The sequence below is a fragment of the Drosophila tropicalis genome, unplaced genomic scaffold (genome assembly GCF_018151085.1).
Source record: "Drosophila tropicalis isolate 14030-0801.00 unplaced genomic scaffold, ASM1815108v1 contig_573, whole genome shotgun sequence".
NCBI classification, from domain to species: Eukaryota; Metazoa; Arthropoda; class Insecta; order Diptera; family Drosophilidae; genus Drosophila; species Drosophila tropicalis.
Window position 1 is genome coordinate 1,715,110 of NW_027173049.1, and position 15,308 is coordinate 1,730,417.

At 39.3% G+C, this 15,308-nt stretch overlaps 1 protein-coding gene across 1 annotated transcript; it reads right to left on the minus strand.

Moving 5' to 3' along the window:
- Positions 1 to 2,970: 2,970 nt before the first annotated feature.
- On the minus strand, positions 2,971 to 8,131 carry LOC137575539 (uncharacterized). The gene is made up of 12 exons (XM_068288123.1): positions 7,733 to 8,131; positions 6,999 to 7,106; positions 5,921 to 6,018; positions 5,562 to 5,852; positions 5,264 to 5,500; positions 4,571 to 4,699; positions 4,378 to 4,507; positions 4,201 to 4,323; positions 4,042 to 4,131; positions 3,819 to 3,942; positions 3,296 to 3,603; positions 2,971 to 3,229 (listed from the first exon to the last, which is right to left on the minus strand). The coding sequence occupies exons 1-12, from the start codon at positions 8,120 to 8,122 to the stop codon at positions 3,071 to 3,073; spliced, it is 2,187 nt and encodes a 728-aa protein (XP_068144224.1). The 5' UTR covers positions 8,123 to 8,131; the 3' UTR covers positions 2,971 to 3,070.
- Positions 8,132 to 15,308: the final 7,177 nt, after the last annotated feature.

Here is a 15,308-nt window from a genome sequence, read left to right on the forward strand (position 1 = left end):
GTGATTGAGGTGGCGTTGGCAACTGGAACCATGGAATACCATGCACCATGTTTATTAAATTCTTTTTATGCCTTATAGCATATTCTATCTCGATTTCTCTAATAACCTAGGGCAAACTCCGCCCATTTGGTACACCCAGTAAAACACATTTTTATAACCTTGCAGAAGGTAATATAAAATTGGACAAATCCGACCCAAAAAGTAAATATATCCTGGATCAACATGAGAAGCTGAGTCGATATAGCGTGTCTGTACGTCTGTCGGTGCAAATCAACTTCACGCACTGTTTCGAACTGTACGACAAATGCTCTTTTATTACCGGGACCAAAAACGCCTTTAGCACTGGCCCATATTTTTCTCTATTTATTGTTCCATTTAAAAAGTATAACGGACTTCGTGTGTAGAAGGAAAAAGTGCTTTCGTAAGGCAATCTAGTCGGCCTTTGCCTTTGGCTACCAGGGCGGTCAAACAATGAGTCAAATAAAAAATAGCATTTGACAACACTGAAATCTAGCTTTACCCGATTTTTCCATTTTTCAACACTGAAATCTGGAGAAGTAGTAGTAAACATTTACCTTCCTTTTTATTAAATTCACTTATTTTGTTCCAAATCGTTTTTGGTTCTCAGTCAGTGTGAGCCTTATGCAATAATGTTTTTAATCGCGTCTCTATTGAATTTAAAATTTTTTGGCCAATGACTTTTACATTTTCAACACTTGAGCTGCAAAATTTTTTCCGTGCAAATCTTCATTTTTAGCCATTGCGCATTTTTTTTTGCAATGGGTTGAAAATATTACAAACATCTTCTATAAACTTCAAAATTCTCTTCATCAGATTTATTTTTAATTGACTCAGTTCTGAGCAAAACTTCTTTGGTTTGAATCAAATCATTCAGCATGTTATTATATGGACGTATTGATCAATTTATTGATAATTCTGGACATAAAAAACTGTTGAAAAACATAAATGTACGAAATCACAAATCGATTTTCCTCTGTTTTTGAGCGAATCTGTCGATAACTTCTTCCACCGTGATATCAATATCTCTGTTAACACTCATTAGAGCAAGTCCGTTCAGCCTATCTTCTCCAGTTGAATTTCTTATCCAATTTTTTAAACGCCTCAAAGTTGAAAAGCTCCGCTCGCTGCTAGCAATGGTCACAGCTAACGTTGTCTCCACAATACGACTTCATTTATTACTATGGAAACAGCTGCCTCAGTAGCTGTTGGCCATTGATCCATTATTACTTCGACAGTTTCAGAAACAATACCATTTTCAACTCCTTTTTTAACCAATTTTTCAGGGAGGATATTTTCAATAATTGACAATGTCTTTTTGTGTTTGACGAATCTGTCAGATAAGGAAAATATGAAGTGATCGAGGAATGGTATGAATATTGATTGGCGATAATATTCTTCTGCCGAGCTGTTCTGGTAATTTTGTAGGTGTTTTTGAAATTGAATAATCCTGGGAACTTCAATTTTTTCTCCTATTGATTCAGCTAATTTTTCAGCATCAGCGAATACTTTTTTAAACTTTGATGCAACGTTTTCCTTCATTTCTTTCAACAAAACAGCCAAATCATCAGCCGCCGAAACAGCTGCAGAGGACTTTCCCGGGACATTGAGCGTCCGAATACAACAACCGACGCTACGCTCGGAGCCTAAGTATTTTTTCCCTTATAAGGAGAAACTTTCTTTGGTTCCGAGCGTAGTCGGTGGTAGTATCGTGATACTTATTTGTGCTTCCAATTTTTAAATATGAGAAAAGAATCATACTCTCATTGTGAGAGTCACGTGTTGATGTAATACATTCATTTTTGTCTACATCTGTCATGCAACTTGTGGAAGTTTTTTGGCTCTCATTTTCCACACTTGTTTCATTAATGGAATTGGAAAGTCTCGGCCGCTTTATTAACCACTTGTCCATTTTAAGTTAACACACTATAACTTAGATATTAGAAATATTTATTCAATGCGTTTTTGCTTTAACAATAGAAAGTCTACGGTTCAAAATGTTTTGATTTCTCGTTTACGAATATACATACATACATAGGTATATATGTAAAGAGGGTCACACTAATCAGCGATCGAGGTGGCATCACACGCAACGTGTGTTGAAGAGAAAAAGTTGAAGTCGGATAGTTGTCACCAGAGTCCAGGGTCAACAGAGTACGACAGAGTTATAGGTTAGATTCTGCCCAAACTCAGACCTATGATGACACAGATTTTTATATTCTCCATGGAAACTTATTTTCGAATGTTCCACAACTTAAATCAGATTTCCCTTTCCAGTGGCGCCAGATGTGCGTGCAGCAGAAGCTGAAACACATGCATTCGCAATAATCACGTTTTGTGTGCTTCTATGTATTTTCTGATTTGTCGAAAACCGCGAACTTTTGAAATTTTGAATATAAAAGATAACTTTTCGTATCATATAAACAAAAACACATTCCCGAAGAGATTCGAAAGGATTGAGGAGATTCCGAATCAGAGTATTTTTTATGGTAACTAAGTTTTAAGTATTTATATTTAGAATGTTTGCGGCATAATCAGCTGCGTCCCACATGCCGATTATTTTGGGCGGTTTTTGCAGTTTAATTTTTGGGGTCTTTAGCTATTTACTAACGTTTTGAAAGAAATAAATCTTAATATTATTTTGAATAGATTTAACTTTTGTTTTAATTCAATTTTTTTTTCCTATAGCTCACCTCTAATAAATTATTCAAGTGGTCCTTGATCCTCTTGGGATTGAAGACTTTAGTTGGAGAAACGTTAACTGGATATGCTTCAAGCAGCCTTTTTCTCTATTTTGACAACAACCACATCTACTCGTAAAATCGTTTAGTCTGGCTTGGTTTGTTACATTCAGAAATATTTAATAGTAGTCATTCACATAGCCAAATTACAGAGCAATCGCCCACTTAGTACATCAGAACGGTGAATAACCTCTAACAAACAAACACCCAGACATACATACATACATACGTAAACACAAAGAGGAAAATAGATGACACGGCACACACTAGAATAACAGTAATTTGTTCTCATTAGACATTCGTACGGGCCTTCATTTGCGTTTGGGCAACTTGTAGTCCGTGGGAGGATGCATTTTTAGATGATCCAGGAACACGGGCTGTATGTCGGCCCGCCAAGAGATCTCCTCACGCAACATTTTAACGGGTCCATCCTTGCAGGTTAGCCAATAGGTACTCATTAGACCTTTTCCCTGATTTTTTAAAAGAAGCGAAGACAAAGACTCAAATATTTGAAGTTTTTTAGTATAATAACTCACTTTGACATCAATAAGGCCACGATGTTCGGTTTTAAAGCCTCCCACCTGCTGTAGTGAATCATGCATCTCTTCGGTGATATGTATCTTTTGGGCCTCTCCGGTGCTTTCCATGCGTGAAGCCGTATTGACAGTGTCCCCAAACAAGCAATAGCGTGGCATTTTGGTGCCCACTATTCCAGCTACCACTGGTCCCGTGTGCACTCCACATCTTATCTGAACGAATTCCCCAGCTCGAGGAATACGAAAAAGAGACGAGGCATCCAACAAATCAAGGGCCATTGTTGCAATCTCGCTAATGTGCTTGTTGCCTACAGAAAGAACATGGAAGTTAAAACATATGTGATGAAAAACGAAAACTTTTCCATGGCATAAATCATGGCGCATGAGCATATAACAAAAAAAATTAGCACAAGGAGGTTGGCTTGTGGGGGCTGCTAGGCCATTGCCTGCCCTGACGACGGAGAGACTGGAGCTGGCCGCTGTCACCCGTGCTCCTTGATTGATTGAAATTTGCATAAATTACCGTTTTTAACCGGCAGCCCAGAAGCCACCATATAGGAATCGCCGATGGTTTCCACCTTATAGACATCGTAACATTCAATACGCTCATCAAATACACGATAAATGGAATTGAGAAATGTCACCACCTGTGAAATGTGACAATATAATGTTATTTGCATTTGCCAACTTCCTCGCCTTCAGCTCGGTGCTGGTATGTGTCCATACCTACATACATATGTACGTACCTCCAACGGCGTGCAATCAGCCGCAATTTCGGTGAAGCCCACAATGTCGCTAAAATAGATGGTAACTGCTTCGTAGAGCTCGGCTGGCACCTGTTAATGGGAGGGGCAAATCGCGTTAAGTGGTGTGTGCGGGTGAATCTTGCTATTACTTTCACCAACCTGCTGCGTTTGCTTAAGTTGCATAGCCACGCTGGGTGGAAGCATTTGGAATAACAGCGAATCACTTTTACGTTTCTCACGCTTCAGTTCCTTGGCCTTCTGTGACAGATTCAAGGCATACAACTAGGGGCAAAAGTCTGTCAGATGAGGATTCTTACATGGCAAGTACTCAGTTACCTGAATGGTGGCTGCTGCATTCTTTACCAATATTATAATAATGGGCGATACAAGTAAGACAACTACCAATATGGCAATGCCAATGGCTTCTTTGCTATCTGCCTCCATTAGAGTTTCGTCGACATACTCCCTAAACATGACAAACAAATTCTAATAGTTATGATGGAATGCGGATTGTGGAAGGAAATCTTACTTGATAAAGCGACGCAATGCCTTTTGCAATATTCGCAGATCCTCGGTATAATTATTCATAAGTTCGTAATACTCAATGGCACTTCGTTCATCGGATACGTTCGGTTTGTTTTTTAGCACAGTGTTGCTCCTAATCAGATAATCAAATTTGGATGAAAAAAAAAAAAACAGAAACTTGTGGCTAAATTCGGTTGTGCCGAAAGTTGTATACCCTTTCGAGCTTTGGTTTTAATCTTTATCCTCCTGTCAAATCGACCAAAAATCTGTATGTAAAATGTTAATACAAACTAAAAACTATATTGATTGCATGATACCAAAACAGATGGGTTAGCAAGTTTCATTTGTGTTCATACACCTAGCTATAATTCTCAACCAGTTTTAGGGTTGGAATTACAATTGTATTTTACAACGTCCCCATTTGTTGTTGTGTCCAGCAAACCAGACCAATATTGATTTTCCGACCGATCTTCATTAAATTTGTTCTTAACGTATTAATCTAACAGAAATTAAATTTTATATTGATCGCATGAATAATACATAACGGATGAACGGACATTACTATATTTACTCGGCTCTTCGTTTTGATCGAAAGATCGGAGATTCTTCTATCTATGCTTTCCCCACTCCTAAAGAGAATCAGAATACTCTTCATGCAAGGATATACCAAAAATGTCCACATGAAGGTGGTACTCACATGAGTTTTGCTCTATGAAATTTCTTGCTACTCGTTATATTTGTGTACATGTACTTCAACATAGGAGCATAGTTGAGGGTCGAATTAATCATTTCTCGCGCCATGAACTCATAACGCACATAGGAGACAAAGTTTTCAGCTGTGAGCGATCCTCGGCCATAGTAGCGAATGCCAAAAGAGGTGGCTATATTCTGGCATTCAATGCTCTTCAACAGGTTTTTGAAACCAACTAAATAGCTATAAGCGATATCAAGAGATGAGTATGTGGTTATTGGAAATATCGGATGGAAAAACTTGCCGCCACACGCCACTGTTGTCAGTCTCTTTGATTTGCTCGTTCAGATGATGTAATAATCCTCGATTTATCGATGTATACCAATTCATAACTTCTGTAATGGAACTATCTTCCGGTTCTAGCCGCACACGATCTCTAAACTCATTGAGGCGACTCTGAAACTCATTACGATTCAGCATGACTTCACGGTCATCCTCATCCTCATCGGGCGCGGTGGGCACACTTATTTCACTCCAAGTAGTCATGTTGTTTAGGGCATGGTCGGTATTAGTAAACCGTTGTGTGAGATTGGCACTGCCCGTGTAAGAAAAAATGACAAGAATGTATCTACATATTTGTACATATGTATATGTGTAACTTACCGCTGTTTGCTGCCATTGGTGAAGATGTAGAAGGCCACTTCAGAACGTTCTAGTTGAAGACGTGTTACCACTTTACCCAAATCCGTTGCAATAGTTACCTTTGGGGACAAGATAACCAAAATTCTTGTAAATTGGAACGTTAAAATTTTCTTCTCTATTTTTCTCTCTCTCTCCCAAAATAGACGAACTAAATATGGAGGAAAGAAAAGTATTCAATTCTAGCCATTTTTCTTCAAAGTCTTTTTGTGATAGAACTTTGTGATTCTGGAAATACTTAAAGCTACAGATAATATCAAAAAGATGGCAATTTTATTCAAATAACCTACTAAACATTGAGGAAAAGGAAAAACAAACCTGTGCCTAGTCCTTAGCCAAAGTTGTGGTATTGGTCGCTATAGATTGAACAGGCATAATGACATTATATGCACTTATGTACATATGTATAGGAATATAACTATGCAGAATCAACAGTCAAATCGATTTAGATGGATTCCTATTTACTCGTTCTTCAGAATATGGTCATTGTTGTTGCTGAGCCCGAGTTCCATGTATATATTAAGTACGTGACCCAATCGAAGAGCGCCCTATCCACTCAGAACTTGTAACTGTCGTTGCATATTTTACATTGCGTGCTTATCAATTCACTTTAGCATCTTACAATATTTTATATTTTCCTCTCTGTTTCTCTATTTCTCTTTCTCTATCTATACATTCCACTTGTTTCACATTTTCTTTCCGTTGAGAACGCATTTGCATTATGAGGGGCTCAGCACTCAAGCCCCGAGTAACCCTTGTCCTTGCTATGCGGGGTCGGAGTAAGAGTGAAAGTGGGTGGCACTTACCTGGCCAAACAAATATTTACCAAAGACTCTCCTTGGTCAAGTGAGCATTGAATGAAGAGAGGAAGAGCGAGACCGAGTGCGAGTGCGAGAGATTGAGGAATGGAAAAGTAGGTGACGACAGCTAAAGAACCTACACCATTTAAACACTTTGGCATATGATTGAATTTCTGCCATAAATTGTAATTACTCAGCGGAAACCTCCCAGGACTCTCGGCAGTCAGTCATTATGGTCTTACCTGTGTCTCTATATCGGCCACATCGGCCCTGTACTCGAGTATCTCTTGCAGCGATACAGATGTTTGTACAATCAGCGCCAATATTGGTATAAATGGTAGAATTATCATCTGGAAAATGGATACGCATTTCAATGAGAGCAACAAAAAAAAAAAAAAAAGGTTTCTACGGTCCAAGGCAACAGTGGGTCAAATTTGTTAATTTATCTATCGTAAATATATCTTTAATCTAATACTGATTAAATTTCGTTTTGACTAAGCAACAAATCCTTAATTAAGACTTTTTAAAGTGTAACTTTTACATATTTCCAATTAAGTAAGAACATTAAAATTGAATCGGAATAACATGGTTTGATTGTATTGATAAAAATATAAACTGATTTCTAAGAAACTTTTATAAAAAAACTGTTATCTATTTACTTTGTTGTTTTACCCACTGTGCAATTGGGACAATCTATTTTCATTTGTAATCTATGCTCAGACATGACCAAAGGTGGGTATCACTTCAGCTAGATACGCTCCTACCTCTTGGACTCGGACTTCATCCCTGATTCATAAGACGTGATTAGTGTTTTGCCCGTGTGACCACTTCATTAGAGCGAGGGTCGCGCACTTTGGCACGTGACCCTGCCCCGTCGAGCTAATTAAGATGCATATGTCCTTGCTAATTTATGCTTCAATAGGAATTTATGTCTGTCTGTCTGTCTGTTTGTCTATCAGTCGCTATATTGTCTTACCTGCATCAGTTGCAGGCGCCGTCCGGTTTTTATGGTTGGGTTCCTGGCAGCGGCACTGCAACACTTTCCACTTCCACCATTGGATATATCCTCGGAACTAATCGAGCGTACGGAAATTTTATCGAGCTGCAGATTGTGATGGGTGGGCACTTGGAGGAGACCAGCCGAACCCATTGTTGCGGAATTTCTTCCTGGGGTGCTGGAGACTGGTTTGGGGCGATGGGGCGACTCGGGATTCGATTTGCAATTGGTGATGTCGATCTTGACGCACGTGTTGGTCCTTTTGCTAATGCTGTCGCTGCTGCTGCTGTTGGCACCCGCTGGGGAAGGGTTTTGGTTCAGATTCTGCATTGTTTCTGTATTTAATTTGTGAGCTTTTCCATTTAGCATATTGTTGATTGTTCATGCGAGTACATGTATACTTTTATGTATCCATTTAATTATTATATGTATATATTTGTATTAGATGGGATACTATTTGATAATGATAATAAACACAAATGTTTATGGCTGCATAAAGAATTACACATAATTGTTGCGTGTTAAAACCCACTTTCCCTATTCCCAAATACCTCAGCTCAGTCCCTGTGCCCTTCTTTCTACTCTGCTCACTGTCTGAAGGACACTTGTTGAGTTTCAATAGCCAGGGAGGTTGTTAGTGCAATAATGAGAAGAAGACGCGTAAAATAATTGCAAAAAAAAAAAAAAACAACATGGAGAGGAGATAAACACATATGGGCCAGGGTAGACACACACATATCACTTATTACCCCACCCTCTTCCATACAATCATCAAGTCAGCACAACAAATTTGATGGATGAGCAACCAAGTCCACTCCAAGGGATGAAGGACAGAATGGGAGATGATGGGGGAGGGCTTGTTGTTGTTGGGAGTGTGCCGCACTCTGAGTTTAATTGAAAGCACATTTGATTGCTTCTTTGTGGACTGGCTGTGGAATCTCCCCAATTCTCTCAGTGTACCTCAACTCGAATGTAAACAATTTTCCGCGATGAGCTGTATTTGAGTTCACCTAAATGGACAACACACACATATCCCTTTTACTTGGCTGTTTACTTTTCACACTTGACCCATGTCCTTCCATCAACAGAGCAATTTTTATTGATTACAATTTTAATTGTGTTGACAAATTGTCATTGGTCAAGTCATAAATAAACGGAAATAAACATATTTTAAATTGTTGACAAAAAACAAAACGAAACTCAAATTTAAACCAAACTCCGAACAAAATAAGCTTCAAACTTAATGTTCCATTTCCACTAATTTTACACTAATTTATTTCCTTTTTTGGGTCTCTTTTGATTAGCACACACAAATAGCACATAAAAAAAGTGTTTTCTTCTTTTATAACCATAAACTTTATGTAGGCGAAATTCAATTATAGATATTTTGAAAAGCAGTTTATTCGATATATGTATATTTGATGTGTCTTCGTTACGATTTGATGTGCGATTCTCCCCAGAGAAGCGTTGAACAGCAACTGAACTTAAACCTGTTGAGTTTCGCCTGTTTATAGCGAATGTCCTTTAGGACCCAAGTCGAACAGCCCTCCACCCATTTTTTGTCGCGCGCACAAGGGGAATTCTATTGAGCTATTGAAAAGTGCTTTTCTAGGAGGCAGAGATTGTGGAAGAGAAATAGACGTAGCTAGAGAGAGGGAGAGAGACAAACAGAACCATTTTCCGTTCCCCTGAACGTTTGAAAGGTTTAATAGTCAAGAAAAGGTGCTCAAAACTTGTTCCCCATTAACAGAATCAAACGAATGAATGTCGAGAATTTGTAAGTCCTAGATTTTTAATTCGAAAATAATATTTAGTGAAAAAGGACACGTTTCCTTGTATTTTAAAAATTAAACTCCAACGTATTTTGTAAGCTTTTTGGAGCTTTCGAACATTTCGCCGAGCTTAAAATCCAATAAAGCTTAGCTAACTGTTCACTGTCAAAAGGTAGATGCTATGGATGAGATATGTATTTGTATCCACAGGACATTGACTGGGTGGGTTAAAGAAGCACCACCAAATACTTCCACCATTTGCTCCACATGATTTACATAGTTCGGGGTGTGTGTTGTATATATTTATCCAATTATCCATAAGGAAAAACGAAGAATGATAACTCTGTTCTGGGACACAGCGTTGTGGTTTCTCAGGTCCGGGTGAGTGAGATCATCCGCCTAGGCCCTAAGGCTGGCAATAATTTGCATAACTAGCTGTAAAACTGATCAAAAAACGTTAAGCAAACGTTCTGGCGATTGGCTGAAATGCGAATGATATTGGGAAAACAGAGAAACAAAACATTCGCTTGAAGTGAAGAAGAAACCTGTTCTAAACAGTAGAAAAAGCCGCCGCGCTGCTGTTGGTCGCACTATCTCGGACCACCTTGGATTCAGCCACCACCTCCTCCATCTCTCTTCTCTCGGCTAACACAATTGGATCAGGTGTCTTCCACTATGGCGTCCAAATTGATGTTTCAATAAAGACTATAAATTTATGACTAACGAAACAAGCAAAACCATGCCGATTCCCCATTCCTCTGTCCGAATTCCCATCTCCAAGTCCCCATTCCGGTTGGATGGTGGCGAGGTGTAACGGTGACAACGAGTAGGTGTCGCCATTCGTGCCACTATGAATTAATTTGGACAATTTATGAGTTAATCTCAACGGCTGACAACAGCCTAGGAATGTATCAGACAGACTGTGTGTGTGTGTGTGGTGTGTGTTTGTTTTCTTTTTTGGTCCACCCCGGTGGTCGATTGAAAATTAAATTATAATTTGATACCCTCTTTCTGGCTCTTACACCGATGCGGCATCTTCATCTCACTGCCTTTCCTGTTTTATATGTTTGCATATATTACGTATTGATCGTGTCGTACACAGGCAACATAGCTACAGCATTTGATTTGAAAGATTTTGTCTTTGTTTTGCTGGAATCATCTAAAACTATAGATAAGAAAAGAACCCAAACAATTTGGTTTATAAATCCTTTTTTGAATCTATGAAGTATATATAAATATAGACTAAGTACATATGTATGCGGAGTAAAATGCTGAATCTGTTGAGCAGATCTGGGCGGAATATCCACAGGGAGATGAATATGTTCTGCGATTATTATGGGTGTCAACCAAAATTAGGATTTTGGAATACAAATATAATAAGCGGAAAAAAGATACGTGTACTTTGGTTGATAGTTACAAAGATCAAGTACAAGGCCCAAAACCCGAGCTATGGTCAGCCGTATATTGCATGTTCGTTTAAGTTTTTGAGTACTGAATCTATCGGGACACATTTTTGGATTAGACCTATATGGACGATGGTATTGTGTCTCCTGGAAAAAAATGTTTTTTTGTACATTTTGGCAGTTTACTGGGTGGGCTAAAAGGTTTTGTGAGGTTGCTTAAAAGTTGAACTGATTACAAGCGGGAACAAGAGTTGCGTTTTGGTCTTAAAAATTGTTTTGCTTTGAATGTAATTAAGCTAGGCACAAATTGATAAATCTGATATCAAAATACAATAACTATGTTATATAGCTGTCATATAAACAATAAAGTAGCATGCTATATGAACCGCAGTATCCGTTTTTCCGACCAGGCCCTCTGCGTTTTGTATTAGCCGCAAACCTCGATTTTTCGATGGGGATAAAGAAACATGCAAGTGAAAAGCAGTATTTGTGGTTTGACTTAAAACATTTTATAGATAATAATAACAAAAATCAGTGTGACATTTTGTTTGCCATAGTTTAGAAATTGTGTGAACAGACGTGTTTGCCTTTACCGACTCGGCTGTAAATATATAGTCACTATGAATGCTTTGATAAATGATTTAACATTTCGAGTTCTGTACCCAACCTCTATTAGATTTATTCAGAGTATTCTGCGGTCAGTAAAGTATTTTATCATATAATAATTACCAAATAATACTAAGCTCAATGATAGATGATGGAATGGAACACACCAAAAAAACAAAAAACACTGAACTTGGCCTACCTTCGTGTATAAATGTGAGTACTTCCTTCCAATCAATGAGAAAAACAATGGTGGTCAATATGGGATTGGGTTTTTGGGCTTTCAATTGTCTTGTTGTTGGCTCTATGTAGAAAACGGATACATGTGATATGGCATTAAGACTTTAATCTCAAGAGTTGGAGTAGACTGACGGCCGATTGTTTGCGTGTGCCAGGGCTAGGATGCAGATATTGTCTGGAGCCGAACAATTTTTATTGTCGTCGTCGTTGACGTCTGCGTCTCCTCGGTCTATGATTGTTGTGTAAGTGTTTGCGGCACTTATTTGACAAATTTCGCAGATTCGAGACCGGCGGTGGTAGAGGGTAGGACGTCTCGGCGACTGTGACTCGACTAGGCACAAGGCACTAGACGAACATTTTAATTAATTCAAATGCAATTCAACTGCATGTCAGGGCCAAGTGATGCTCGTCTGATTGAAGCTGAAAGCCAACACGTGAGTGGAGTTGCAGCTAAGTTGAAGACACTGTCACTTTTTCTTGGCCAACTCTTCACCTTGGCTACCACACTGCTAGACTAACTAGACTAAGAGACAGAGGCAGATGAATACGAATGAGAAGTGAGCACTGTCGGCGGTACCTGAGGGGAGGTGGGAGATGCCACTCAATAAACGTTTGTGATTTGTAACGATTGTGCAGTACATAAATCAGTCATGGATTTATTGCCAGAGATCTTTATACTTTATAAGAATGAATGTCTGACTGTCCGTCCGTCTATCTGTGCCTTGGGTCGTGGTCGTGTGAGTGGCGCTGCGTGTGGGTCGCATAAATTTCACGCTTTGCGCAGGCGCTGCCGCAAAACGATGTTCTTCTTTTCCTATTTCGACTTCCTCTTCTATTTCGCTCGATCTCCTTCTCTGTGTGTTTTGTTTTATGAGTCACGCGGTAGGCTCCAGCCCAGCTCCATCTATGCAATAGACATATGTCCATCCAAATATGTATCTACTAGTACGCCTCTAAAGAGAACCCTGCATTCTAACATGGGCTTTTAAACTGGACACGCAATGGCTTTGTGCTAATTGCCCCCAAAAAGCAAAGGTCTTTAGTAACGACAAATGCCAAAAACATATCAGATTGCATGACATTTCTCAATTACCAACCTGTTAGGCAGATTCCATTAAAGACCAGTCTAATCCTTTATGAGCGGGTTCGTTGTCCTAATCACCCCTTTCATTCGTCCTAAAAAAAAAGGCAGAAAAACTGTGTAAAAACGATTTCCCTTTTTATTTTTGGATTTCTTAAACGTGTTGTTTCCCGTTAGGTTTCAATTTATAATTTATGGCTTGCAGACTTTTGCCTAATCCCTGGCCTAATCGTCCCTCGTTCCTGTCTCTCCGGCTCTCTGAGTCTTAGCCCCATACTAACACGAATCAAAAACAAAGAAACCTCCGAAAAAAAAAAATTCATCAGTCAGTCACCTCGCCATTTTACTTTCTTGGGGGTTTTCGTTCGATTTCGTTCGTTGGTTCGTTCGTTTTGGTTTTATAATTTATTATCGCCTCAAAAGCATCTCAATTATGCCTCCTGGTATCCAGACCCAGACCCAGAGCGAGAGACATGAAATCTGCGTTTCAAAAGACAATTACAAAAGGAGAAAAAAAGTGTTTTGTCTTTTTTTTTTATCACAGAGATTTCTTTTTATTTTATATTCAATTAAACGCGGATGCTGATTATATCGTAAGGCAACTGATGTTAAGCAATAGCTAAACTTGCTTTCATTATATGATTATGATTCGTTACCTACTATACAAGTACCTATATATACCTATGTATTATTGGAGGTAAGCAGCAGACAACGCTGCTGCCATTCCGCGATTGCAGCTAAAATTTCATCCTCTTTGGCAATCGTGACGCTGTTTTGATTGCCCCCCAGCCATTTGAGTCCGTGTAACCGCCTTCTCCTCCATTTCATGGTCTGGATCTTGTCTTGTCTGGCTCTCCATTGTTGGCCACATTGTGTTTCTTTCTTTTTAGTATTTTTTGTTTTGGGTTTTTTGTTCTCACTAACAGTAACAGCAGCCGCCACGATTTGCACACTTTTACTTTTTAGATCTTTTGCCCCTGCCTCGCTACCGCTTCCCTACGCTTGCATCGTTTTTGGCCATGTTACCTGAGCGAAACCCAAAACGGAACTATAAATTCAAGTGCCTGTATCATTACTGTCGCTGGTCCCCCATAGATTATAGCAGACAAATTGTCGTCATGTCTGCATCTTGTGAGCTGTATTTCAATTCAGGGATGGGCTTCGGTATATGGGTTTGGATTTGGGTTTGTGTTTGGGTTTGTGTATGGGTTTGGGTTGTGTGGCAGGTGCCGGTACTTTGTGCATGTTTTGAATGCCTTTCTTGTTGGCCCAACTGATTTATGCATTTGTGTGTTTACTGTCATTTAAATTCAAAATTCAACACTTCAGAACTCTAATGTGAAATGACAAATGAGGAATGGTAAATACTTTCAATTGCCATGGATCGACTTTACTTATATCCTCTACGAAAAAATCCATAAAAATTTTTAGTATGTTAAATATGTTTACTTCTTGAGTGGTTTGCTCCAAGTTGTTACCTTTTCGTTGATTCTCCTTCTTTTCTGTGGATATATTATTTATGATTAGACATTCATGACGGACATTTTGGACATTTATTTTGTGTTTTCCTGACAAAAGGAAGTACCCATCTTTTTGATAACTGATATCATATGTTGCATGCCACATGCCTTGCGAGTTGTAGCAACTTGAGAAACGGCTTCCATTTCCTTTTTAAAAATCGATAGCTCTGACCAAAAAAGTCTCCGCCTCTTGGCCTGGCCTGGCCTGGTCTGCAACTCATCTTTGTACTCTTGGGGTATGCCAAAATTGTCGTGTACATGTGCTACGAGTATTTTGTATCATTTTCGGTAAAGGACTTTAATAGGCAGCGGGAAGAGGTACGCTGGGGAGAGGCATTGAAAGGGGGAGGAGAAAACGAGAAATGCGCTAATTACACGCACTGGGCACTCGTTAATTGAAGTTGTCAACACAAACTAAGGGCATTCCGAAAAGTTATGCGATGCGATCGGAGCAAATCAAAAGCAACTCAGACCCAAAAACCCATGCACCCAGGCTTTCGAAGTCGATGCATGGGGAGGGAAGGAGTAGCCGAAGCAATTATCTGTGAATTGAGCTAAAGCCAGCAGCCAAAAATGTGAAATCAAATGGAGAATGGCGCCATTAATTATCGCAAAAACGGATACATTTCTTAATAATTAATCGGGTGAATGACATACTGGACTGCAAAAGCAGCAGCAACAGCAGCTGCTCTTCCCCCTGCTGCCCCTCTAATGACACTGTCGCTTCCGTCCATTTGCATTGGCAACGAGAAGGAAATCTTCATTCTACATTCCGGCTCCATTAGCAGGATGAATGCGGAGCCTAATAGAGAAACATTAGTCATAACCCAGCAGGACATCGTTATGGAGCGCGTGTCTGCTGCCTAGCCTCTCTGGGCTGTCACTTTTCCAGTTGGCCATTGGCTTTTAACTTGGCTCATACCATCCTGGCATGCA